We start from the raw sequence: 27,433 nt of genomic DNA, 5'->3' as shown, positions 1-27,433 counted from the left end.
TGACCGTTGATTAAGTGCATGTGGTATATCCAACGGCTGTGATGTTGATGGGAAACGAGTGAAGGTTGTTCAATGGCCATTAACGCGCCCAGATTTTTGGAAAAGCAGTAAAACTGTAAGAGCATCTTCACGAAAATTTACTAAAACATAATTAAAATGAGCATCTAGTTGGAGTGAGTAAGGCGGTAAGAACGGGAATAGATTCAGTGCAACGCAAATATCGTGGTCCTCGGTCTTGACCGATAGCTTGAGTGATGTCTGGCTTTGAGTCTTTGACTACCTTGAGCAGAATATGGATAGTATAGGATATGGATAAAAATTTAAACTGTCCTACAATATCTTTGTACTAATTCTATTATCCTATTGTTTGTAGGATGATATTAAATTTATTTATAGATTATTATTTGTTGAAATCATTAGGGAGTTACACAGTATAATATGATTTGATACATAATCTTATTCTTCAAATATGGTATTATGTGTTTGATTTTTAATTTGTGTATATTAAAAAAATATATACTAAAATTGATTAATCTCTTGAATAAATCTCAAAATTTTGAAAAATTAATTCTTGACTTTCGATCAAGAAAACTTCGTTCATACTAAAAAAAATAAAATGGCGAGCTCTCCTCTCGTGTTACATAAATGGCATAAAAAAACACTTACGCTTATATTACAGAACATATTTATTTGGGATTCCTAACATTAATGATCTGTCACTTGCGTATAGTTGAAAAAAAGTCTTTGTTTAGCACCAATTTTTCTCTGACTCTCCCCACTTGCGTTATGTAGTAGAATAGGCAAGGTTTGGTGTATTCCCAAACAGTGATGGCCACTTTCTCTTTATTAATTTAGTTTTTTTAAAAGATCAGGATGCTTTTATTAAATTATTTTCCTATTTTCAGTCTACCATAAAATCAAGAGGCTTTTAAACCCCTTTGAGTTATTTATGTTTTCATTTGGTTATTTTTCTCTTTGCCTTTTTCTGTTATCATTTTCATGCCAGCTATTTGCATTGCATTTATCTAAAATGATTATGCTTATTCTGCCCTGGCTCTGTTGATAAAACTTGATAGCCAGGTGTTTTTATCTAAAACTAGAGCTATTTAACTATAGAATCTAGGTGAATTTATTGCTTATTTCCTGTTCCCTTTTGTGATCTTATGAAACGGGTAAGGTGTGCAGGTGAAGTACAAGTTGTGTGTATGATGTCTCCAAAGTATCACCTACTATTGTCTATTGATCTCAATAAACTTTCTGGTTTTAAAGTGCTCGCTGAAAATAAATTTTATTGAACCAGATGGTAAAAATAGCTAGAAAGTCTCGAGACAGCAAAGGCTAGATATCGTTTTGTTAAAAAATTTACAACAATGACTCAGTGATAACCAATAGGAGCTGGAGCCTCTTTTAATTCCTTCCCTTGATGATGAATATCCTGCACGAAGAAGAACACAAAGCATTCAGAAGACTGAATCAGAGCAAAGTGAAACAAACCCAATGAAAAGGTACAAAATTAGAAGTGTTTGATGAAAAATGCTAACAAGATACTTTTTCTTATTAGTTGGAACTATTGAAAGTATTTCGTGGATCTCAGGTGATATTTAATGAACTTATTTTGGGATCTTATAGTTTTCAATAAATTATATTCCAACTAATAAGAAAATATGTTAAATTTCTTTAAAAAAAATATGTTGAAGAATGTGTTCCTAACAATTTTTGTTGTTGTCCATTATGAGACGAAAAGGAAACTTACAGAAGCAAAGTGGTTAACATCCCTGTGATGAGCCTCATCAGCGCGAATCACAGTGACAACATCCTTGAGAGTTGCATCCTTGGGAAGCCTCCAGTAGTCAATAGCAATGGCAGGGGCAGGGACATTTTCAACTTTACCACTCTCAATGGCATTCAAATGCTGAGTGTATGAAATCACAGCTTCTTCCTCCAAGTAACCAACAAATCTATGTGCCGCCTTTGGCGAGAGGAGGTAGAACACGAAGAAGGCGTTGAAGAAAACACCCTGCGCGGTGAAAATCAACAGCCTCTCGTGCCAGCTGGGCTTCACAAGCTCCACCATGGTCATCAGGTGCATCCTCTCATTCTCCGCTTCCTCGAGCAGTGCCTTGATCCATCCACCACTGTGCTGGAACTTCCTCAGAGACTTTAAGTGCAGCAGCATCCCTCCCACCATTCCTGGAACTGCTGCTATTGTTTCCAGCATCATAGCATGGCACCCATACCGTTCCTAAAAATATAAGAATTCAAAACAAACCATTACTCAAAAAGTTCTTCTATAATTTGAAGCAAGTGGTCAACATTGAATTAGTGAATCAGATTGTTAAGTTACTTCGAAAGAAATTCGTTTCCATAAGGGGCCAAAAATACTCTTCTACAATCACATGTGCATTCAAAAAAATCAGATTGTTATAATTTTTATAGTTCTTTTTTCAGTCAAATTGGTTTACAAATTACAATCCAACATTAATATAAAGGACAAAATCTTTGAGTATTTTTTATGTCTTTTTCCTACTCAAAATTAGAGCTTCTCCTTATAGTAACTTATGCTAATTTTAATGTGAACCTTGAATTTCTATAGTAAAACTCTAGTTCTGAATCTAAGTTTTGTCTTAATTAGGAATACTAATGATTATACTTCGAACTTAGCTTAATCAAGTAGAAATACACATGTTTATATAATTACTATGAATATCAAATTGAAGAAACAATTCTTATTAAACATAGCAGTAGCACATACCTTGAAGTAGATATCAGAGAGAACCCTTAGAAACTTGACAGCCCTAAAAGCAACCTTGTCCGTTAATGACTTTGGTGTATGATGCTTGGTCACGTCTATTGACACATCAGAGTGGTAACTATCCCATGGCTGCGAGCAACATCATGGAAACAATGTTCAGACTTCAGGCATCATCGACATCGACATATATATAAACATATCATAATCCTAGTCAATCTTCACATAACATAAAGTTGAGTTTTTCAGTTTACAAAAAAGAGTTGGCTAGAACTCAATTATATGTCGCGTGTGAATTAACTGGAAGTAAAGACTATCCGAGATCATGTAATAATTTCTCTCGTATTACACAGTTGTTTCTTTCGAGGATTCTTACCATGAAGCAGTTCCACGGCCACTCTGTCCCGTCCTCCCTACGAACCTTGGGCCTTGTGATTCCCCAGTAACTCGTAACGACGGCGTTACTGGTGTCGTTGACCTCGTTCTTTTTCTCCTCTGAGTGCTGATCCTTTACCTCTGGAAGAGTGGACATCCTCCGCAAGTGGAAGCTTCCAAACGCGCCGCCACCGTGCTGGTGTCTCTGTTCCACGATCGCCGCCGTTGAGAGCTGGCGGTAGTAGCTCCGCCCACCGCCGCCAAGCAGAGCTCGCGCAGCTGACCTTACTAAAACATTCTTCATGTTAACGTTGGATCTTGATAGCTCTATGTGAAGAAATTAACCAGGTGATTAGGAATTGGAGCTAGATTTATGTGTACAATATTTTATCAAACCTTGATCTATGATTGAAAGTGGTTGAGGATTGGAGGTTTATATATACACAGAATATTAAATATTTAATTTTGGTGTTCAATTCTAAGTTAGCCGCCGCCAGAAAAGAATGAGAAGGGTCGGGGAAGCTTACAACCACATGCCCATGTATTTGGAGTTTTGAAATTTTTTGTCTTAATTTTTTTTATCCAAAAATGTTATCTATTAATGTTTAGTTATCTAATTGATACAAGGTTAAAATGGTTAAACAATCTCATCGGACCAACACAATTTTGATAGTTATCTTATTTTAAATTCAATCATGAATATAATTATTTTTATATTTAATGTTTCATTTTTCTCTCTCATGAAGCTAAAAAATCATATACAGTTAGTTACTTTGTTTAAATTTATTTATTAAAAAATATTTATTTTAATAAAATAAGTAATTTTGTATTATTTTAGTGTATTTATTTAAATTGTTTTGACTTAAAAAATCTATTTATTTAAAAATATATTATTTCTGATTAAAAAACATTTATAAAAAACATTTATTTAAAAGTCTAAAAAAACTCATCGAATAAAACAAATAGCATATACCATACACTCTTTTGTTATTTTTATTTTATTTATTTTGCAACATACATATAATATTTTTTGCAACATGCTTATGAACCGTATGATTGATTAATCAACTTGGACTGCAATTACTAATTACGCGCATTAAGTGCTACTATGGACGAAGTGACGGTGGACTTTTCTTTTCTGTTATGTTGACTATTATTTTGTTCAAGGGTGACTTGCTTCCCTGGACCAATTGAATCTGTCCCAATAAACGACAACGTCTTCTGCTGCGGGGAGAAAGAAAGAAGTCAAGGTAAGGAGAAGCCAAATCATACATGGCCAACTTTCCCAATTTCAAAATATTTTAAGGATTGATAAGAGATTCTTTACATACCAGATTAATTTATGACGGCGGCTAATGAACCAATGCCTATTACTTTAAGGTTTTTATAAAACTTTGTCGAAAAAATTGTCTCTGTGTAGATCCATTCCTAATTGGTGGTGTGAATAGTAATATTTGACATTTACAATTGGTGACATTTGTGGTGGTGGGATAACATGCTATCAGTAACAATTGTGAAGTGGTGATGGTACCATGTTAGTAATGACAATTATAATGAAAATGATAGTAGAAGAATAATTATTGTTAAACATAAGAATGAAGTGTTGTTTTAAAACAAATAAATGAGAAAGTAATTCAAAATAAAATTAAAAATTATTTTAATTAACTTCATTTTTATCAAATGTATATTATTTTGAAAATTATATTTAAAAGTCAAAAATAAAAAATTCACAATCACCCTAAAAGGAGCTCTGTAAAATCATTTTCTCAAACAAATATTTTGCACTTCCATCGATCAAGAGAAGAAAATGGAAGGAGAAAAAAGAAGAATGTGGAATAGTGGAAGCTTTAAGTGGAGAGGAGGGATAATTATCTATTTTTTAAAAAATATTTAAAGCAATCAATAATAACTTGTTGTATCTAATTAATCATTTGGTTGCATTTGATACATATTTAGATACAGGATAAAAAGTATACAAAAGTTATAAACAAATTTTTATCCTTTCTATTGTTTGACGAATATGAAATGTACTAAAATATTATTTTAATGTTGATTAATTATCTTAATATAATTATATTAAATTTGATGTGTTTATTGAAATAAAAGAAATAATAAAAAAAACAATCAAATGTTTTCTTTTTAAGATGATTACGTGTATTAGCAAACCTACAAGAAAAGACCAAGGATATTGTGATCTCTTCAGCTTGATTACACAAAGGGTACAAAAATGAGTCATTTGATAACATGTTTATTTTCCTGAGATTATCCTTTGTCTGTATGCGATCAAAATCATCAAATGCCATATTCTTGAGATTCTCCTTTCATATATACTTATTCTATTCTAATTATCTCTTCTCTTCTACTTCTTTCTGCTATACTTTTATCCAAACAAAACATAAAAGTAATGATCTAGACCATATCGATCATTAGTTGGACCACCATGTATGTTTAATATAATTTTTTTATATAAATATATTCAATAAAAACTTATCTCATGATCACTATCGCAATATAGTAACAAAAGAGACAAAGAAATAATTTATAATATTTTTATAAAAGAAAAAATATTACAAATTCCTAGAAAATGCATAATGTCATTGCCCTCTATATATTTCCTATTTTAATGAAGTTATATGATTTTTTTCATTGTTAATAAAAAAAAAGTAGAAAAATAAAGTGATAAAACTACTATTGTAAAAAAAGAAGTGGTGAAACTACTACCAAGTTATTATCTTTTTTATTTCTTATCATTTTTTACATTAATTTGTTTTTAAAAATTATCTTAGGGGATAAGTTTAAGGGTAACTACAACTCAAGTATCAAGTTTTTTCGAAAATATAATTATTGAGGAATTGAGAAATTGAAATAGTCATCAAGAGTTCAAAACATAAAGATGTGGAACATGTGTTGACATCTTAACAAAGTAATTTTCACTAGTAGAAGATTACATGTGTCTCCATCATATTATTTTCCGTTATTTGTAATTTTTATAAATAGGTAATGCCACGTAACTATTTTTAATATTGATTTCATGGTTAAACAACTAAAATTCAAACTCTAGGCTCATTAATAAAAATTATTTATTATTATTTTTCATAAAACAAAAAAGTTACATATGTTAATAAACAAAAGCCAAACATATAATTATTTAATTTAAAGTAAAATGTTTTTTTCAATTTACTTTAAATCTCACTTATTATTAGGCCAACTCTAAGCATTTTTTTAACAACACTGGCTTCTCGTAAACCAAATTGCCACACACAATAGCTAACATTTTTAATTAAAACATGCATGTTCTTATCCATTTTTATTTTTCTTTTTTCGAGCAGTGTAGTTTTTGATACTTTTCATCTTATTTCTCAATCTTTTATCCTTTGGATGATTCTCGTTGATGTTATATTTATGATTATATCTGTTTATGCTTTAAGTTAAATGAATTATATAAACAATCATTGTAAATGATTTCTTTTTTTTTTTTACAAATTTGATTATATTATCAGGAGTAATATTTTCCATTTATGTGAATTTTGAGAATATTATCTTTATTGAAGGTGTTTGGTAAAAATTTATTATTACTTTAAATATTTTTAAATTTATTTCTATTTAAAATAAAATATTAAATAATAAGTAAATGAGATCAAATAAGAATAAAGTGAAAAATTATTTTACATTATTGGGTATACACAGAAATAACTTTCGTCCCTACAAGATTATAAATTTTTCACCTTTTTAAATGAGAATAGGAAAATGGAAAATCATGTTCAGTATAAATTTTGGAAAATGAATTAAGAATAATTTTTTTTAAATAATCATTTTGATAGATAAAATTAGTTTTGAACGGATATAAATGTGATAATTACATCATAAAACTTTATATTGTTCCCTATCTAGTCTTTTAAAACCATTCAACAAACATATGATTATTATATTTCCATAATTAATATTTATCTAAGAGGTTGACTTCTTTTAAGAGATGTTTTTCTATATATATAAATTAAGCATCAAACTCATGATCACATATTTAAAGGATAAAGTTATTTGTCAATCATATCATATCATGTGTGATTATGAGAAAATATTTTAAATATATTTAATTTTTATAACATTTCATATTTCTTCAAATTTTAGTTATTTTGAAAAGTTAAAACAAATACATAAAAAATTAGAGTAAATTGTAGAAAAATGTTAGAAACACACTCTTTTTTTATTACCTTAAAATGATTGAAAATAATAAGATTTTATGGATTTCACATCTTATTTAATAATTTTCTATTCTTATTTTATAATTTTTAATAAATTTTAACCAATTAAAATGAATATGTTTGAAAGAATGTATTCCTAACTTTTTTCGTTGATTAGTAAATTATACTTATAATTCCTAAATTTTCATGAAATTAAGGTGCATATTAAAAATATTTCAAAATATTCAATTACTATAAATTACAAATTATACTTATATAAAATAAATATTTTTGATTGAGTAAGGATGTCCCAGTGAATTCACTTATATTAGTTTTGATTTTCATGGGTAAAAAAATATTGAAATACTATTTTTATAATTGACTTAAATATATTTTTAATTCTTTAAATCCGAGTAATTATTTTTTTAGTCCTTAAAAAATTATTTTTATTAGTCCCTGAAATTTTTAAAGAGTTATTTTTAGTCCATCTCATTCTTTGTGTTGACGGTATCATAATTTGTAATTATTTATCACCATAAAAAATAATTTTTAATTTATTTTTTAAAAATAATTTATGACAATTTAAAATCGTCAAAACATGTAAAAATTATGATAATTTTATACCTATTTATTTTATTTTTTTCTTTTTAATCCACAGAATATATAAAATAACGGTCACCAACCCATATTAATCAAATATTTTGATGATTTAAAATCGTTAAAAATCAATTTAAAAAAATAATGATTAAAAATTATTACAAATAGTAAAATCATCAACATTAAACGAAGAAGGATTAAGAGTAACTTTTAAAAAAAATTAAGACTAATAAAGACAAATTATTTTTTTAAAGACTAGAAAATAATTATCTTTAAAGGATTAAAAATATTTAATTTTTTTATAATTTTATAATAAGAAACTAAAAAACTCTGCAGACTGCGGAATCAGTCCGGTATGTGGCGGCATAAATCGGGCACTTCTTAATTATTTTTACTTTTCTTAAGAGAGAAAAAAAAAGGCCAAGAGATGCATGTGCATTCTTTGAAAGTTGAAAACGGACGGTTCCGGGTATCCACCTACCCGATCGCCACGCGTCCAAGAATGATGGGCTTCAAAAACATTTTGGGAATAAATAATTCAATTTTTTTTTCGAGACACAATAATAAATTAAAATTCTCAACTTAGGAAACGATTTTTTTCATTATTTTCACCTTTCCTATTAGATACTCCCATTTCAACATTGTTCCTTTTATTTATCTTCAAGATACATTTTATACATTGCTCTTACAATTAATTAGAAATTTTTTATTAAACATTTTAAATAAAACCCAATTTTACTCATAAACAAATAAAAACTGATTTTATCTTTATTTATATACTTCATTTTGTTAATTATATATATTTATTTTAATGTAAACTCTTTTTTTTATTTCAAATTAAGTTCTAATAGTTTTCTTAAAAAAGTATTAATTATTAAAAGTAATCTTACCATAATTTAAATTATTTATTATGAATTCAAAATATTATGAATTATAATTATATAAAAATATTTATTCTGTATAATACGCATGTTAAAATAATACTCCAAGTATTGATGAATGGTATTGTATCATTATTCTGCACCAATCAAAAGTCATTTTCTACGGGTTTTATAGAAATTAAATTTATCTTATATAATGCCTTGTGTAGGCTAAATACTGCTTTAAAGTATCGATTTTTTTATTTATAAATATTAATTATTAATTTATTAATTTTTGTTAATAGTTAAGAAGACTTCAAACCCACTTATTTCTTTCTTCTTCTTTCTCTTATCATCAAATCAACTCTATTAGAGGGTGGGTGGTGCTGCTTTGTTTGTGCCTTTTTGCATGTATGTTCTTTTTTGTCTTTCTCCTTTTTATAAGGAGAGAAAGATGAGAGTGAGGTGATATGTGAGTTTAATTTAATCATACAAAATCGGCTTGTAAAGATTATTCTTTATTTATATAGTTTATCTTGACACTATTTTTATTTATCATGAGACTTGAACATGTCCCATCACCACATCTCTCCTCACGCTTATCAAGGCTACCTTCCTAGAGCGCGATAATCATAAGAATCTTTTCACAAAACTAACTTATCAATATTGCCGGTTAAGATAAAGATAAATTCATTCTAACCTATTTTATATATTGTAGTACAAGATTGTTGGATAAAAATACAAATAATCTTATTAGTATTGTGTGATAAAGATAATTTTGTTTTAAATTATTTTGTATATTATATTACAAGATTTTTTGTTAGATAAAAACACAATAATCTTATTAATATTACATGTAAGATAAAAATAGATCTATTATAACCTCTCATATATAATATTTAAATGAGTTAACTTGAACTCATATTATATTCAATTTAATCAATTTTGAATTTACATAAATAATCTTATCAACATTTCATATTAGACTATGATTCAAATAAATAATTTTTTAAGAATTTTATGGAGGATAAGAATACAAATAATCTTATCAATATTGCATGTGAAATAAAATCAAAGATAAATTCGTTCAAACATGTTATATGTGTTATACTACAAAATTTTATACCAGATAAGAATACAAGTAATCTTGTCAATAGTGCGTCATAACCTCTTATGAGCCAGATAGAGACCAAGCTAAATTCTTTATAACCTCTTATATATATATAAAATAAAATATGATAAAAAACGGAAGAAGCAAAAATATAGGTGGTAGCTGTCCCGCCTGTCCGGGTTATTCACTTCGTCACGTCACTGTGTGAAAAGAAGCTGACTGGAAAGAGCGAAAGAAAGTAAGAACGAACGAGCGAAAGCAAAAAAGTGTGTGTTGATTGAGATACTGCTAACTCCTTCAACGTTTACGCGTGGATCTCTCTCTCTCTCTCTCTGATTCTTCGGTCTTCGCCATGTCGGAGCGTTCGTCTTTCGGATTGGGACCTCGATTAGGTCACATTTTTTACTGATTCATTCGTTTGATTTTCTGCTTCTTTTTGTCTGAATAGAGTTTAATATTTGATTGAGAGTTTTAGAATGCCTGATCTTGCTGTTTGATTCTTTGTCGGAACGATTCGCCTCGCATAACCTGACTTCGTGAATTTTTGATTATTGGTTGTAGGATTATGGAAACGAGTTAATAGATAGGGGGTTTATTTTTTTTGTGCGTGAAAAATCCGTTTAGGTTTTTTTATTGGAAATGACTTGGTTAGTTCAATTAGGGTTTTTGGGTGAAAATGAAGAAGCGTCTTTGATGGCATCTATGTGACTTTGTCTATTAGGTGTGAATGGCTTGGACTTCGGATTAGTATTGGTTTGCATTGGATAGAGTATATGCTTCAATGATGAAGAATTATAGAAGCTATTATTGTTGTAAATATGTATGGTACTATGTGCTAATTGGCTGAAAAGCCAATATGTGTCTGCTACAAATTGGGTTTGTATCACAGTAGCAGTTTGCATCTCTATTCCGAATGCTATAACAAACTATATTCTGCTCTGCTTTCTCAATAGTAACAAATTTATGTGGCTTAAAGAAATTCTTCTATGGCTACGTCCTCACTGGATTTTCACTATGCGATGAGAGATATGCCTGGCAAGAGATTAGACACCTTTCCCTTTGACAATTTCAGAGAAGAATAAGCTGCGTAATTGCTTTTTACCCATTTTCTCTTGGAAAAGTTTTGCTGCAAGATAATCTCTTTGCTTGCTTTAGCTTTACTGTCACAGGGGTGAAAATGAGCTGGACTGGGCCGGGCTGGGCCTTACCTAAGCTCGGCCTGGCCTGTTATATATTTCTATAGTCCAAGTCTCGGCTTGTTGCCCATCACGAGCCTATTTTTTAGGCCAGGGCCTGGCCTTTATGTAAGCCTGTTTGTCCTGTTGGTCTATTTAAAGGCTTGTTTCATATTAAGATGTGTAAAAATAATTTTTTCCTTTAACAAATCCAAAGGTTTTCATTAAAAATAATAAGGTAATTTTAAACACAGGATGTGGCCAAAACTTACCTAAAAACATTACATGTGATACGCTACCAAAGCATTTTAAGCCCCACCAAAAGAAAATAGTCCTTATTCCTGCTATACCTGTCTATGCTTATAGAAATTAACTTATTTTAAATATTAAAATGATTCAAATTGTCAAACCACTAAAATAATTTTATAATTTCATTAAAATAATAATAATATTATACATCATATTAATAATAATATTTTTATAAAAAAAATTTGTTGCTAAATAGGCTGGCCTTAACTGGGCTGGGTCATTGGCCCTCGACGGGTGTCCTGGCCTACTTCCACCCCTACGTGAGCAACATACTCTGCTTCTGTGATAGGAAGAGACAACAATATTTGTAGTTGAGATGCTCAACTTAAAGCCCTTCCACCCAAGGTGTAAGCATAGTCAATAGTGTTTCTTCTGTTATCAAAAGCTCCACATAAGTATACTTTAATGCAACCTTACTGAGTGTCCCTTTTTAAAACAACGTGACTATGTATTAGCTGTTACCTCTCAATTGCCAAAGGATCCATTTAAGTCTCTTGATGTTGCTTCCCTAATTAAATATGAACCTGCTCATAACTCCACATGCTATAGTGACTCAGATAGAACCAGTTGCATGCTTTAGACTACCAACTGCTAAAGCCTCGAAACTCGAGACATGAAATTATTTTCTTCTTATATACTGGGTAATTGATCTGTAGCCTGAAGTGACTTTATTCTCTTCTTATATATTGGGTAATTGATCTGTAGCCTGAAGTGACTTGCCTCTTAAGTGCTAACAAGTTTTGAATCTTACGTTGTTAATTTTCTCAACATCTTTTCAATATTACCAGCTTGTAAAAGCTTCAAACTGAAACTACTTGTCACTTTCTTCCAAACAGTTCTCATCCCATGAATTTGATTTGTAGCTGCCTATTTTTTAATAGCAAAATCTTTTGGTAGTTGTTGTTTTAGCGTGTTGACACTGTGGTTGCTAGATCCTCTATTCATCAATGCATCAAATGAATAGGATAATATGGCATTAAAATTTTAAACGAGCAGCAGCAGTAATCTGTATGACATCTCCTAAAGTGAATTAGTCATAGTTACACATGAATAAATCAAATTTCTTATGCATGTGAGATTGTAAGAATTAAAGTTATTATTGATATGATTAGTGTAGCTGTAGTTTGATTCTTAAGGTTTGCCTCAGTCATTGCATTGTGCATGTGATGATATAGCAGTCCAATATTTAAGTGAATGCCATGTTCTATTATTTATCAATATGCAGATCTTCAGCAATTACAACTTGAAGCCCAGCATAGGTGGTTGCGCCCTGCAGAAATATGTGAAATTCTTCGTAATTATCGGATGTTTCAAATCACATCAGAACCACCTAACAGGCCACCAAGTATGGTTTCTGCATATGTTACCGATCAATTTATTAATGCCACCTATGCCAGTCTTGTCCATATATGGGTAGATTGAATTGCTCAAAAGGCTTAAAATTACTAATCCTCCATGAATTGTTTGTTGCAACTGGGTATTTCTGAGGTTGTCTGGCAACCTTATAGATGCCATTCATGGAGGTTGGACATATCTGTTTTTCTCTTGCAGCAAAAATATGAAATACTTAAATATTTTGTCTTTCTTAAGTTGTTTGACAACCTTATACATGCCAACCTTTTAGATCCCATAGGATCTTTGCTTCACTGCAAAGGGCACCTGATACATTGTAATCATGCCTGTATTTTCTAGGGTACTATTGATAGTTTTGTTGCTCATGCTAAAATCTTGCTTCATTGTAACTTTAATTCATCTTTTCATGTATTCGATGATTGCAGGTGGTTCCCTTTTTCTATTTGATCGGAAGGTTTTAAGGTACTTTAGAAAAGATGGACATAATTGGAGAAAGAAAAAAGATGGAAAGACTGTGAAGGAAGCACATGAAAAGTTGAAGGCAAGCATGAAATTTCTTTTGTTGAGTTTGTGATTGATAAAATCTTTATAAGATCATATATATATATGTTATAACTCCTATTATTTCAGTTTGTTTTTCTCTAATTGGAAAACAACTCTTTATACCCCAAAAAATTACTTGCTGAGATTGTAATTTCCTTTGAACAATTAGGTGGGAAGTGTTGATGTGTTACACTGCTACTATGCCCATGGAGAAGAAAATGAAAATTTTCAGAGGCGAAGCTATTGGATGCTTGAACTGTGAGTGCGATGAACTGGTTTACATTTCATTTTTGTTTATTAATTGTCGTTGAACTTGAAGTACTATATTATCCATGGCAGTTGCTGTCTGAATTTCTTACTAAGTACTGCATTACTACTTAGTAGCATAAGTATATTTGTAATTGTATTTGGAGTCAGTTAATAGTTAATTTATAACAAGTATATATTACTGGACTTGACTGTTTTTGTGTTTCTCAGAAAATTTTTTAGTTCCCAATATTCTACTGAAATAATTTATTTTTAATAAAATTAATTAGAATGTGAATTTGTTTTGCTGCAGGGATATGATGCATATAGTATTTGTCCACTACTTGGATGTTAAGGTATTTTGTTTGTTTTCTTTATTTCGCACTTTCTTATTAAGGTATTTTGCTTCCTTACTAGAGCAAGAAATATATCATTGCACAGCCTTGTTGTTGGTGCAATTTTAACCCGAGTGTGTAACTGTGTATGACATCTAGTAGCTCAAGCCTAGTCTTTGGAGTTTTTTTATCCTTAAGACTTCCCTCTAAACTTGATGGAGGAAATAGAGTACTAGTGTACTACTGTACAAGTACTATTTTCCTTCCCTTAAACATTGAGTATAATGTGAACAGATAATCTATCTTCCATCTGATTTCCTTCTCAATTTCTTACCATCATGGATTGGAGAATGTGCTTCATAATTGTAAGCCTGGATAGCAATGTTTAAGAACATCCACCAAATGCATACTAACATGCAATATTTGTTGCTGGTCTGCTGCTAAATTTATGTTTTTCACTTTTTACCAAGAGAAGACATCCTTGATTTTTAATCTTCAGAAACCCCAATTGATGATATTGAGTAAGTTGCATAATCATTTTGAAAAGATCCTGAACTCTGTTTCTATAATATTCTTGAAATCAGGCAGAAAACTTTTGAATCCAATATTGATTCACTTGTTTGATCATTGATGACCTATTGACTTAATATTAATAGGTGTTTTCTGGGTTCTTCGTCTTTCAGGTTAACAAAACCAATATTGGTGGAAAAACATATTCTGATGAGGTTACATCAGATTCCCAGAAGAGCAGTTCTTTGTCATCTGGCTTTCCCAGAAATTATGGTAGTATGCCTTCAGGAAGTACAGATTCCATGAGCCCAACGAGCACTTTGACATCTTTATGTGAAGATGCTGATTCAGGTAACTCTGATATATTTAATGGTTGTTACACTTAATTCTTTTGATCTGAATTTAACGTGCCAATGCTTTAAATATCATGGTTTACTATTATGCCATACTCAAGTGTTTGGTCCATTTGGTCTAACTGGTTTAATCAAACTTCTTCCTAGAGGATATTCATCAAGCAAGTTCAGGATTACACTCCTATCGTGAATCACAAAATTTGGGGAATGATCGTCCGATGGATAAGATTCATGCTCGTTCAAATAGTTCCTATCTTATGCATCCATTTTCAGGTTATCTCATCTTTTTATTCTTATTGGTCTTAGTCTCTAAGATGATTATGTTGTTTAAATTCTATAGTTTTATGCATAGAGGGAGGAAAAGGAGATCAGGAGACTGAATACATTGATACTGATATAAACTTTATTTGATATGATGTTTTACCTGTGTTCAGAAGTGATACAAAACACAAAATACTAATCCCTATTTAAATAGGAAAACAAATCACAAGAAAATAAGGAAATATGGAAACTAGTCTTTAGATGCTCTAAATTAAGATACAATCAAGATATTGGATTTTTTTTTTTTGTATATTCTCACATATTTAATATCTTAAATAACATCTGATTAATAAGCTTTTCCTGGGATTTGACATTTGAATTTTGTTGTATGTTTTGAAACGTTTTCAGATAATCATGGGCAGTTACCAGTTTCTGGAGCAGAATATATCCCACATGTTCAGGGGAATAAGTCTAGAGCTAGTGATACTACTTACATTGAGGGTCAGAGAGCACATGGCATTGCATCCTGGGACAATGCCATGGAACAGTCTGCAGGAAAGCATGCTGATCCTTCTCTTGTATCATCTACGTCCATTCCATCAAGTGCAATGGGAAACATACTTGACAAAAACCATACTGTTCCAGGCAACCTTTTAGGGCATAAAATTGCCCTCACTGAAGTGGAAAGGGGCGCTCAGCCTGTCCAATCAAACTGGCAGGTACTTACTGTTATTTCTCGCTATATCTTCAGTAGTGTACTCTTGCTTGCATGCATATATCTGATGTCTCAGCATAAATATGAGTATTCTTGAGGTTCTCTTAGGAACAGTTGTGCTATCTTGTTGGATGGGACAATTTATGGAATTTTCTGTCCCAGAAACCATAGTTTCTGCAATTGTGGTGGAGCGGCACCCTGCTCCTCCTCCAAGGGCAGTCATGGTGTGGTGTGGTGCATTTCACGGCAAATACTGGGCACTTTTCAGAGGAGGCATCGAATCTTTATGCTTCTTAGCAATCTATTTATAATTTTGTTCTAGAGCACCTGCTTCTGTTTTGCACTTCTGCAACACTTCCTGTCATGAACCTCTGTTTTGCAACTTCCAGCAGTGCAAAAAATAGAGTGACCATCACGCTATCCATTATCCGGCTATAGCATTTTTTCCCGGGGAGGGGGGGGGGGGGGGTTCTCTGCGCTATTACCCGCTACTGACTACTATGCTAGTTGATTAAGTTTTAAGTGCATTCTGTGTTGTTGCTAATGGACTTTATGCTTGATGAGGTGTGTATGGTTCACCTATTCTTTTATCTTTGAAAAGAATTGCTTGAGGAGGGGAAGCTAGGGAAGGTGAGAATTTGTGGGAGCTGTTGCTTCATATCAAAAGAATATTAAGAGATTCTAGAAGATGGATTTGTGGAAAAAGTGGCCTGGGAATATACAGTTTCTTTCCAGGGAGTTAGTCATTTAGCCATGTATTTTAAATTTTTATTAAGTTGCAATACAATAGAATGATGAATTAGGATAGAGCTTATTCGTAACTTCTTGTTACTGGTGTACATGTGTAGAACTGAATGTTTTGAATTGTTTCTGAACTTGTAGAAATGCTAAAGAACATAGTAGTGCTTATCTTAAATTTTTGCTAGACTTTCTTTTTTACTTTATGTTTGTCCTAATGTATCCTTATTTAATCTGCTGAGATGAGAATTTAGTAGTTTGATGGAGGGAGTGGCCTTGCATTAGTTTGGTGTCAATTTTATATTTGATCTGTAACCCTGATGTTTTAACTTGTAGTGGTATCTCATAAAAAAATTTAATCTGCACTACTTTGTGAGATTTAGCAATGACGTATAACTATTTTCATTTTGTTATTTTAATTGTTGATTCAGATTCCTTTTGAAGACAATACTGGAGAATTGCCTAATTGGGGCTTTACCCAATCATTGGGTTTGGAATTTGGATCTGATTATGGTACTAGTTTACTGGGGGATGTAACTAATAATGCAGGCCCAGAAATTGATCCTGAGCTGTTCACTTTTAATGGTGAGTTAAAAGAGCAGTATACACATGGGCAATCTCAACCTGCACTGAAATCCAATTCTGCGTATGAAGTTCCTGGTGAAGCAAGTATCAATTATGCCTTGACCATGAGGCGTGGATTATTGGATGGAGAGGAGAGCCTCAAGAAGGTTGATAGTTTCTCTAGGTGGATGACCAAAGAACTTGCAGGTGTGGATGATCTGCATATGCAGTCTTCCCCTGGTATTTCATGGAGCACAGATGAATGTGGGGATGTGATAGATGATACATCATTGCACCTGTCCCTGTCTCAAGACCAGCTGTTTAGCATAAACGATTTTTCACCTAAATGGGCTTATGCTGAATCAGAAATTGAGGTAATTTGTCTGAGATTCACACAATTATAATATATATTTTAGCAACCATTTATGGTTGTGCAGTTTGTTTTCCTTTTCTTGTATGTCGTGAGCATAAGTAATTAAATATGTATGGCAGTTGGATTCTACTTTAGATTTATATCTTTTTGCCTTGGATATTGACAGCCTTTTTTCAGGTCAGATGCATATAGTTTTGTTCTTTATTTATTTGAATATTCCCAACATGTATCTCTTCTCGTTGTTACTGAATATTTTTTGTATTTCATGGTGTATCCAGTATCCTGTTGATATTCTTTATTTGCTTTGGAGTTTTATACATATTAATGGTTCACTCATTTTTCTATGGGTTTCTACCAAAATATGAAATGAAGAGAAGTCAGCTGTAATTTGACTTATATCTTATCCTATTCAAAACTATACAGGTGTTGATTGTTGGAACATTTTTAAAGAGTCAACCTGTGGTGGCAAAATGTAACTGGTCCTGTATGTTTGGGGAAGTGGAGGTTCCCGCTGAGGTTTTAGCTGATGGAATTTTGTGCTGTCAAGCTCCACCTCATAAGATTGGACGGGTTCCCTTCTATGTAACATGTTCCAATAGGTTTGCTTGTAGTGAAGTTCGGGAATTTGAGTACAGAGAGGGCTTCGATAGAAATATAAATTTTCCAGATTTTTTTAACAATTCAAGTGAAATGGAGCTTCATTTGCGACTGGTGGGGTTACTTTCGTTAAACTCAATGCACACTTTAAATCAAGTGTTTGAGGGTGATATGGATAAAAGAAACTTAATATTCAAGCTTATTTCACTGAAAGAGGAAGAGGAATATTCAAGTAAGGAAGAGACAACTGCAGAGATGGATATATCACAACAGAAGTTGAAGGAGCATATGTTTCACAAGCAGGTTAAGGAGAAGTTGTACTCATGGCTTCTTCACAAAGTTACTGAAACTGGTAAAGGGCCTCTTGTATTAGATGAAGAGGGGCAAGGCGTGTTACACTTAATTGCTGCTCTTGGTTATGATTGGGCTATAAATCCTATCATAACTGCTGGAGTCAATATCAACTTCCGTGACGTGAATGGATGGACAGCTCTACACTGGGCTGCATTCTGTGGCCGGTAAAGACCTAATTTCTTTTAATTGTATTGAGTTGATTTTGTGTATGTTGGAACTAATTATCTGGGTGAAACCTCTTTTGCTACCCTGATTATTTCCTTTTTCCAGAGTTTTGGAATTTTGGATTTGATTAAATATGAAACCATTAGGTGGTATGAGAATTCTAGCCCCTTTCCTTTAGGAAATGTCTTCTCTTTTTTTTTAATTGTTAATATTTATTTTATTTTGATGCCAAGGTTGGTGGATTTTTTATACATGTGAATTTGTTCAAAAATAATTTTAAAGCAATTGCTTTGGTTAGTTACAGACAAATTTAAAGCTATATTCTGTGATGCTTTCAGCATTAGAGTATTCCTTTTCAAAATGTCCTCAGATATATTATCTTCATTCAGCATAACATGAATTGGTTCCTAATATTATTATTTGTCCTCTGCTCAGAGAGCGAACAGTTGCTGTCCTTGTCTCCATGGATGCAGCCGCTGGTGCATTGACAGATCCATGTCCCGAATTTCCTTTGGGTAGAACACCTGCAGATCTTGCTTCTAGCAAAGGCCACAAAGGAATTTCTGGTTTTCTTGCTGAGTCATTATTAACTAGCCACCTCGAATCACTCACAATGGATGAAAATAAAGATGGTAGGAAAGAAACTTCAGGAATGAAAGTAGTGCAGACAGTTTCAGAGCGAACTGCGACACCTGTGCTTAATGGTGATATACCTGATGATATCTGCCTTAAGGATTCTCTTAATGCTGTCCGTAATGCTACACAAGCTGCTGATCGTATATATCAAGTATTCAGAATGCAGTCATTTCAGAGGAAGCAGTTAGCTCTGTATGAAGATGATGAATTTGGATTGTCAGATCAACAAGCTCTTTCTCTCCTAGCTTCTAAGGCGTGCAGATCTGGTCAAGGAGAGGGTTTAGCCAATGCTGCTGCAATACAAATACAGAAAAAGTTTCGTGGTTGGACGAAGAGAAAAGAATTCTTGATTATTCGCCAAAGAATTGTTAAAATCCAGGTTCATTGTTCTGCTCTCTTTATTTTCCTGTCTGTATTTTTAACAAGGCAAATTATAAATTTAGTTGCTACATTTTTGTTTGTCCCTACATGAAAAAAAACTACATTTTGGTCCCTACGTGAAAAATTGCTTACATATTTGTCCTTAACTGCCTAATGAAGTCCTAAAGGTGTTAGTTTTTTCATATAGGGACCAAAACTAAAAATGGATCTGTCCGGTGTAGGGGCCAAAATAAAGTGTAAAATTTTCGTTTTATGACTAAAATGAAAAATGATGTTATTGTGTTAAGTAGAGAGGGGCAGTATCTAATACCGTACCTCGATTTACTATTTGTACCTTGCATATTATTATTTTTATTTTTATTCTTATTTATATTATTATATAAAGATAGTCTATAATCACTAGAATTTCTATATATTTATACTTAGTATATTGTAATGTTGCCAAACAGCAGGGATCAAATCATAAATGTTTGTTCATGTAGGAACTAAAATGTAGAATTTATGGAAGGTGTAGAAACTAATGTTTTCTCATTGAACATCCTATCAACTATTCTGCTATTTAGTTTCACCTGATAACATTGCATTGGAGGGTTCAATTGATGAAAACTTCGGGAGGAATGCTAAAATCCTTTTTTATCAAATACTTCCCCATCTCTGTTTGCCCTTTATATATATATAACTTGCACGCACATAGAGATCACGTTGGGTGTCAATATTGATAATGATTTCCAGTTGTAAAGAAATCAGAGGTTAATAGAAATCATGTTTTGCGGCCGTTCATTTCTTGTTGATGTCTTTTCCATCTCTTCTTTCTGAAGTATTTGCAGTCTGGTTGCCGTAGAAGGCTGGAGATTGAGCTCCCTTTTTCTGTGTTTAATATTTTATATGTGCTCTTGGTACATTTTATGCATCCTTCTACTGACTTGAGTCCATGGTGTTCAAGGCCCATGTAAGAGGTCACCAGGTCAGGAAGCAGTATAAACCAATCATTTGGTCTGTGGGAATCCTGGAAAAGGTTATATTACGCTGGAGACGCAAGGGCAGTGGTTTACGTGGATTTCGACCAGCTTCCCAGAACAAGGTCCCCGAACAACCAAGCGAATCTCCGAAAGAGGATGACTATGATTACCTCAAGGAAGGAAGGAAACAAAGTGAAGTGAAGTTCAAAAAGGCCCTTTCACGGGTGAAGTCCATGGTTCAGTATCCAGAGGCACGGGCTCAATATCGGCGGGTGCTAAATGTAGTTGAGGACTTCCGTCAAACCAAGGTATTTTCTAAGTTATGTCTTGCCCTACGTATAAACTCATGATCAATACTTGCCTTAATGATATGTTCTTTTGATGTCTACCAGGGAGGTAATTTGAATTTGATAAATTCGGAAGAGACAGTCGACGGTGTGGAGGATTTGATTGATATTGACATGCTTTTAGATGATGAAAATTTCTTACCTATAGCTTTCGATTGATTCTCTGCTGTTGCTCCACCCACCTCCCCGGTAAATAGATGGCCAGTTGGTTTTATTTGGCATTGGAGAGATCCTAACATCGTGTGCTGCTGTATATATTTATATTTATGTATAATGTACAATCAGAATTCCTTGGATCATAGGTCTTCCTGTTTTCTAGCAAAGAACTAGTTAGATCCAAGGGTGGGTTATAATAGATTATGGAACCTAGAATGCGTTCAGGTTTGGTAGTTCGGATATATAATATACATGGTTTAATTTTATATATGGTGATTATGTATATGACAGGATGATTTCATTTAGATTGAAGTATGTTTTTAATTCTTAAATTTGTATCATTTTTTAAAAATTTAGTCTTATTATAATTTCTGTTTTGCTTTTGGTATACTTATTCCATTTTAAATAGTATTTTAAGTACCAAGAGGGTCAAAAGTCTAACGGAAGATATTAGCCTCTCAAAACGTGGTGAATTAAGTTTTGAATTTTCATTAGAAGGGATGTTTACATTTAATCTTTAATTAATGAGAATTGGATCTAATGGAAAAAATTGCATATGAAAGAAAAGACTTGTGAGAAAAAAAAACAAAAAAAAAAGGTAATCTTCGTTAAAAGAGATATCCACAATTAGTGTTCGATCGTGTTTGCATATGAAAGAAAAGACTTGTGGGAAAAAAAACAAAAAAAAGCTGTTTTATATTAATTATTTTAGAATGTTAAAGTAAAATATAATTTATGAATTAAAAAAAAATTATTTTTCCTGAATTTGCTTTTGAAAAAGGTAATACTAAGGATCTGAGGTAAAAAAACATCAGATTTAATAAAAAAGAATTCAATTTTATGAATACTTATTTTAAATAAGAATACTCTTTCCATTTTAAAGACTATGTGATTATAAAATCTGAGTTTAAGTGATGATTTAACACAAGAAACTTTTTTTGGTAATACTGTATGTACCCAAAGAAAATAAATCATTGTATATGTTTTTTTCTTCTTATTTCAATCAACCGAGGGAGAATACTAATACTCTTTAACAAAAAATAAAAAGAATCTAAAACCATTTTTTTTAGGATTAATGAAGACTATAAAATCCCAAATCACTTAATAGTTTCTATTCTAACATACTCCTTAAATACATTATTTATTGTCCTTAAATACATTATTTATTGTTAAGTAAACTTTATTAAAAATATAAAAAATGTAATTCTCACTTTTTATTATTACCAATCATATAAAGATTAATATATACTATTTTTTGGTAGAATTAGTGAAAACCATAATAATCCTAAACCACCTTATAATTTCTATCCTAACACATTTTTTTAAACAAACTCTTTATTGTTAACTAAACTTGATCAAAATTGATTTTTACTTTTTATTAAATGTGTTAGTCGTGATTTTGCAAATTTTAATTTATTTTAACTAATATTAGAAAATATTATGTTAAAAGGAGATCTATTTTTTTTTAAAATAAAATTAAGTGTTGTTGGAAGAGGTGCAAAGTTTGGTGGACATTTGCTGTTTAAAATACTACTTTTCAGCTTTAGAAAGACAAAAATCATCTTTCTCCAAAAAAGGGAGAGAAAGTAGATGTATTTTAGAGAATAAACGGCATTAGTTGAACAAATGAAATTATGGATATACAGAACAGTTATGCACCAACTCAGATCTATTGAAAGGACAAAAAAGGGAGAGATTGCTGGCTTCAGAGAGGATTTAAAATGCACAACTCATTTAATGGGGTGGTACTGATCAGAAACTCGCCTCGGGGGCAGCTTACGCAATATGAAGAGCACCAGCGCTGATGGAACAATCTCTACCAACTGCACTCAAGAAAGAGAGAACCATTCAGGCTGAATTAGAATAGAAGGGACTTTTAAGCATGAAATATGATAAATATTGATCTTTATATCAAGTATATGAAGTCCCTCTCGCATATTGAGAGTGTCAAGAAGTATATTCCTAGAGGAACACTTACACATGATACTAGTTCCAATGCATTCTTAGTTTATATTACTGGAAATCATAATTGGTAATATAAGCTAAGAATTACATTTTCGGATCTATCCTTAATCATATTTATTGAAGATGGTGCACGTATTTGAATTTAAGAGTTTTTTTTTTTTAAATAATAGCATTACAAAAAGTTGAATTAGTTAAAATTTATTTATATTTAAATCCATCAAACTTATATTTGAATCCAAAGACAATATAATGACAATATGATTTTTAAGGTAATTATTTAATAAATTAACAAACTTATAAACTTATACATATATGACAATCAAATTGTGATTGAATAATAATATAAAAATCTTGACTTTAATGCATCGGCTAACATTTATTTTTTTTAGTAAATCAAATGATATTTTAGTACACCATATAAAGCAGTCATTATTTTAGGAGAGCAATTTAATTTAATGTGCAGTCACATGATATATAACTAAGCACGATTCCCTATTCCTCCCTGGCTGACTAAGAAATACAATACGATGTTGACTTACCAAATAGTACATTAGGTTAAGAATGGGATGGTCCAAGACATCAAGATCTGAATTCTCATCAAATGCAGAAAGTGCAAGCTACGTTAAAGGTGAAAACAAAATCTTTTCAGAAAACAAAAATATTCAAATACATGGAATAGTTTTAAATGTGAAGGAACTCACCAAAGCACATCTTATCAGGAAACAAGTGCAACAAATACTTGTAACAGATCCAACCTGCCAAGGTGGAAAGTTAGGCACCAACTGCTTTTGCCAGAGTTTTTAAGTCATCAAACAATTTTTACCTCACTTGGAACATTGTCTCAATGTGATATTTAAGGATATACTTCCTCTCTAAGGTTGAAAAACATAAAGCAACTCATACTTTAGCTACAAACCTCGTAAAGTTTCTTTTGACGGCCTCTGGATTCTATGGGAAAGCGTCTCAACAAGAAAAACAACCTACAACATTCTGAGCAGGTTAGTGTTCATTTGTTCAATATGACCTAACAAGGATTGTGCCATCTGAAAGACAGCAGCTTACCTTCCACCATACAATAAAAATGCAAGAGCCGCAAAGAATGATATAACTGCAAAAGAACATTAAAGCAAAGGTCACAATACCAAACAACTATACATGAGAAGTTTCTGAGTAGTAATAATTCATTATATATACTCATTCTAGTTTTAATTTTAAGATCAATGTATGAGGGCAAGATGAAAATTAAATTTTGACACAAAAAGTCATCAACTAAAATAATTAATGTTGATAGAAATAACCTGCAAGGAGGAGTTTTGCAGCTTCCAAACCAGCTGCAGTTTTGCTTACACTCATGTAAATCCAGAGGCAGACCTATTATTATCAGGGTGAGAAGATTAAAATAAAATTATTAAATTAACTAGTAAGAATTCTTATTTTAAGGACTAGAATGGTGGAATGGTGAACAAGGAAATCAAGATTGTGCACTTGCCTGTATCAAGTAAATAAAACCATTGATAATAAAATAAGATGGCCTAAGTTTCTGTGCCGGTTCACTTCTGGCCTGAAACACATTTGAGGCACATAAATGGAATATAACTTACCACATATCAACAAAAAAAATGACTGTTAATGTAGTTCTCTCAAAAGAAAGTAAACATACCTGGTGATATATCTCAGCCCAGAACAAGACAAGTAATGTATAAGTAGAAAAAAACAGAAGACCAGGAACCTCCATTAGCACCTGCTCTAGTGCCTATAACACGATATGATAATAGGTCAGAACATGAGCAGAAACAAATAAGGTAGATATAAGTTGAATTGTCAACGGGAAAAAAGAAAAGGTGGAAAAAAAAAGAAAAATGAAGTGCAAGCAAAGGGCTGTCAATTTGTTATTTTGCAGGTAATCAGGTTATTTACATATTTCCTTATGAAACTGCTTGTTTTTTTATTCTTTTTGGGAGGGATCATCAAGTGTTTAAGGTCCTAGGCAATCTCAAGGTAACAAGTAGATGAGTTTTTCAATTTATGAGAAAGAGTTAACAAAAACTCACTTGTTTTATAGATCATAGTGGAAAACTGTAAATGTGTAATGGACCTCATAGACTCTGGTAAGAAAATACAATTGACCGAGAACTCTAAAGTCATGCTCTTTTGTTCTTTACCAACACAACATAAAAAAATGTTGACGAAACTAAAGTATTTTCATAGTCACGTCCAATTGGACTATCCTTTAAGGGAGTTCTGGGATTTGAGACTTTTAAATGAAAAAAATATGATTAGAGAGAAGTGACCAATTGAAACGTAATCTACAAAACACTACACTCTGTATCAATAATATGGTTAAGAAAAAGTATTTTCATAATCCATATTTCATTCCAAATTTAGACACCCAATATCCAACCCTAACCTAAGACACGATATGCTCTATTTTTATCCTACTTCCCTAACCTACCAAGCACCAACGCAATAAATGAAGTGGGATTAATGCATAAATTCCAGTAGGTGAGATTTAACTATTTAAGAATAGAAAAAATACCTTTGGTCTAATTGCAAAAACACTTCTGTAAAAACCGAAAAGGACAGCCCTCACTGCAAATGTAACAAGGATTCATCAAGCATAAATTCAAAACAAATAAGTTAACAGAGCTGTTTATAGAGTATTCACTACTCTTACTTACATCCATTGACAACAAAATTCATCAAATGGAAAACCTTCTGCGTTGTCCACCCATACTCAGGTACCCTCCTTTGAATTCGTACCAGTTGCACCTGAGAATAAACAAGTTATGATTATTGATTCCTTTGACAAAATCTGGCTTGGAAACAAACACCCATAAGCACACATTCTACCAAGTTCCTCACTAAATTCACATCTCAAGCTGCAAAAGATAATAGTTCATATTTCGCAAGAGAAGTCTATGTTTTCTAAGCTAAACTGGTTCATAGGGGTTGCAAAACAATGACCCTGATGGAGAAACATCAGGGCTGGATCATCAAAATCTGGTCAGTGGTTAAAGTTCAAACCTTGTTGGGATTTGATGTTATGGGGTGGTGTCAATTGTGTAGTATATATAAGTTCAGACCAAAGCCAAAACAGATAAAGTGATTAAAAAACAAACAATGCGTATCCAAGGCCATAATGAAAAAAAAAACTTGTTCATTTTTCTCAAGGCTCAAGATTTTCCATGAAAATGAAAGAAGAATACCAACCAGGGCAACAAAGGAGACCAACGTATAAGCGGCACAAAGGGCATAGTAAGTGCCTCTCTGCCATTGATCTGAGTCATCAATCTGGTTCCACCATTGAAGTGCACCCACAAACTCATGAGCCTCTCCTTCTATGAACCCAAAGCTCTTTGTCCTGAGTCCAAATGCCATAATTGGATTTGGAACAATCACAAAGGAATTATTAATTACTCTAATAACAATGAAGAATCAAGAAGAAGAAGAAGAAAGAAGCAAAAGGGGAAGTTCTTTTCGGTGTACAACATGGGAAGAAGTTAATGGAATGTCACGTGGCTATGTCCCACATCGTACACGTAGGTGTCCCGTCTTACACGTGTGACGTCGTGGCATATTCGTTTATTATGCAGAGGACATGGTACTATGCTTTGCTTTGTTTGAAGGGATTACTACGATGATGTTTGATTGATGCCAAGTTGCCAACAACAACTTTTGGTTTTGTCTCATCAAAAGGGTTTATCTTTTGACTTGACTCTATCATATTCCTCCGATCAATCAGTGCACATATGGTTGACCCTTTCGTGCACCAAAGTTTTTTAATTTTTATATTCCTAATGTGGGTGGGTTAATTATTAAAATACTTAGGCCTTTAGTGGGTTTTTTCCCCCTATAAAAACTCATCTTTGAGTCAACGGTTCAGAAGTTTAAGTTAATTAAATAAAATATGTGAGTCGTTATAAATTATTTGCTATTATTTTTAATTTTTACTGATAAAAAACTCATCTTTGATATACTTTTTGTGAAAATGTTTATACAAGTATCTATTAATATGTCATTAAATCGAGTTAAAAAATGTTTTCTTTGCTGAATAAACAATGTGTGCGCTTATAAAATTTAAAATGAATTTGTTTATCTCTATACTATCATCTAATTAAAAATGATAAGCCTATAACACATGTAGAAAACATTCCTATTCGCAACAAACTCACAAAAATCTTAAGGTTTATAACTCCAAACCTAACATTCGTAACAGGAGCAAAGTAAAATTATAACATATAAAAGATATCTGTAACGAATGGTCTTAAACCAATTAAACTGGGTTATCTTATTGTTCATATCTATAAAATTTTAAAAAATTCATTATTTACATTATATGTTTTATGTTTTTTGAAAAAATATTGTTATCTTTTATAAAATTATTTTACACTAATAAGTAATTTTTCTTATAAGATTTCTTACTCTTTTGAGTGTAATTTTCATTTAAATACTGAAAAATTGTAATATTTTCAGATGCTTAACCTAAAAAAAATGATACTGAAAATACTCCTCTCTACGTATGTTA

The 27,433-nt window shown here is 31.8% G+C and overlaps 3 protein-coding genes across 4 annotated transcripts; 1 reads left to right on the top strand and 2 right to left on the bottom strand.

Annotated features, from left to right (window-relative positions):
* Positions 1–1,108: 1,108 nt before the first annotated feature.
* AOX3 (alternative oxidase 3, mitochondrial) lies at positions 1,109–3,534 on the bottom strand. Its single transcript, NM_001251531.2, has 4 exons — positions 3,126–3,534; positions 2,753–2,881; positions 1,754–2,242; positions 1,109–1,435 (listed from the first exon to the last, which is right to left on the bottom strand). Exons 1-4 carry the CDS (start codon positions 3,426–3,428, stop codon positions 1,376–1,378), a joined length of 981 nt encoding a protein of 326 aa, NP_001238460.2. The 5' UTR covers positions 3,429–3,534; the 3' UTR covers positions 1,109–1,375.
* A 6,468-nt stretch (positions 3,535–10,002) lies between these two features.
* LOC100797717 (calmodulin-binding transcription activator 2) lies at positions 10,003–21,275 on the top strand. Its single transcript, XM_003532568.4, has 13 exons — positions 10,003–10,265; positions 12,583–12,702; positions 13,136–13,251; positions 13,423–13,511; positions 13,813–13,855; positions 14,518–14,695; positions 14,845–14,970; positions 15,367–15,677; positions 16,843–17,349; positions 17,772–18,463; positions 18,900–19,479; positions 20,425–20,748; positions 20,833–21,275. Exons 1-13 carry the CDS (start codon positions 10,226–10,228, stop codon positions 20,944–20,946), a joined length of 3,240 nt encoding a protein of 1,079 aa, XP_003532616.1. The 5' UTR covers positions 10,003–10,225; the 3' UTR covers positions 20,947–21,275.
* Positions 21,276–22,538: 1,263 nt separating this feature from the next.
* Positions 22,539–26,409, bottom strand: LOC100777331 (tobamovirus multiplication protein 1). 2 transcript variants are annotated; one of them, XM_003530983.5, is made up of 11 exons: positions 26,119–26,409; positions 25,587–25,677; positions 25,445–25,497; positions 24,569–24,661; positions 24,398–24,469; positions 24,207–24,279; positions 23,971–24,016; positions 23,825–23,888; positions 23,610–23,663; positions 23,448–23,525; positions 22,539–22,766 (listed from the first exon to the last, which is right to left on the bottom strand). In XM_003530983.5, the coding sequence occupies exons 1-11, from the start codon at positions 26,284–26,286 to the stop codon at positions 22,674–22,676; spliced, it is 885 nt and encodes a 294-aa protein (XP_003531031.1). In that variant the 5' UTR covers positions 26,287–26,409; the 3' UTR covers positions 22,539–22,673. The 2 variants fall into 2 exon arrangements, with proteins under 2 accessions (XP_003531031.1, XP_006584980.1); XM_006584917.4 differs by having other exon boundaries at positions 22,659–22,766; positions 23,448–23,494.
* Positions 26,410–27,433: the final 1,024 nt, after the last annotated feature.

The sequence above is a fragment of the Glycine max genome, chromosome 8, assembly GCF_000004515.6.
Source record: "Glycine max cultivar Williams 82 chromosome 8, Glycine_max_v4.0, whole genome shotgun sequence".
NCBI lineage: Eukaryota > Viridiplantae > Streptophyta > Magnoliopsida > Fabales > Fabaceae > Glycine > Glycine max.
The sequence above is the reverse complement of the archived record's forward strand: the minus strand, read 5'-3'. Positions and strand labels throughout refer to the sequence as shown.

Coding starts and splice junctions, on each gene's coding strand:
- LOC100797717 (XM_003532568.4), top strand. CDS start 10,226: ATGTCGGAGCGTTCGTCTTTCGGATTGGGACCTCGATTAG. Junction 17,350..17,771: donor ATGCTGAATCAGAAATTGAG/GTAATTTGTCTG, acceptor AAAACTATACAG/GTGTTGATTGTTGGAACATT. Junction 20,749..20,832: donor AGGACTTCCGTCAAACCAAG/GTATTTTCTAAG, acceptor GATGTCTACCAG/GGAGGTAATTTGAATTTGAT.
- AOX3 (NM_001251531.2), bottom strand. CDS start 3,428: ATGAAGAATGTTTTAGTAAGGTCAGCTGCGCGAGCTCTGCTTGGCGGC. Junction 2,882..3,125: donor GGCCGTGGAACTGCTTCATG/GTAAGAATCCTC, acceptor TGTTGCTCGCAG/CCATGGGATAGTTACCACTC. Junction 2,243..2,752: donor TCTCTGATATCTACTTCAAG/GTATGTGCTACT, acceptor TTATATTTTTAG/GAACGGTATGGGTGCCATGC.
- LOC100777331 (XM_003530983.5), bottom strand. CDS start 26,286: ATGGCATTTGGACTCAGGACAAAGAGCTTTGGGTTCATAGAAGGAGAG. Junction 23,526..23,609: donor TCCTGATAAGATGTGCTTTG/GTGAGTTCCTTC, acceptor CCTTTAACGTAG/CTTGCACTTTCTGCATTTGA. Junction 22,767..23,447: donor TTAACCTAATGTACTATTTG/GTAAGTCAACAT, acceptor TCTTGAGTGCAG/TTGGTAGAGATTGTTCCATC.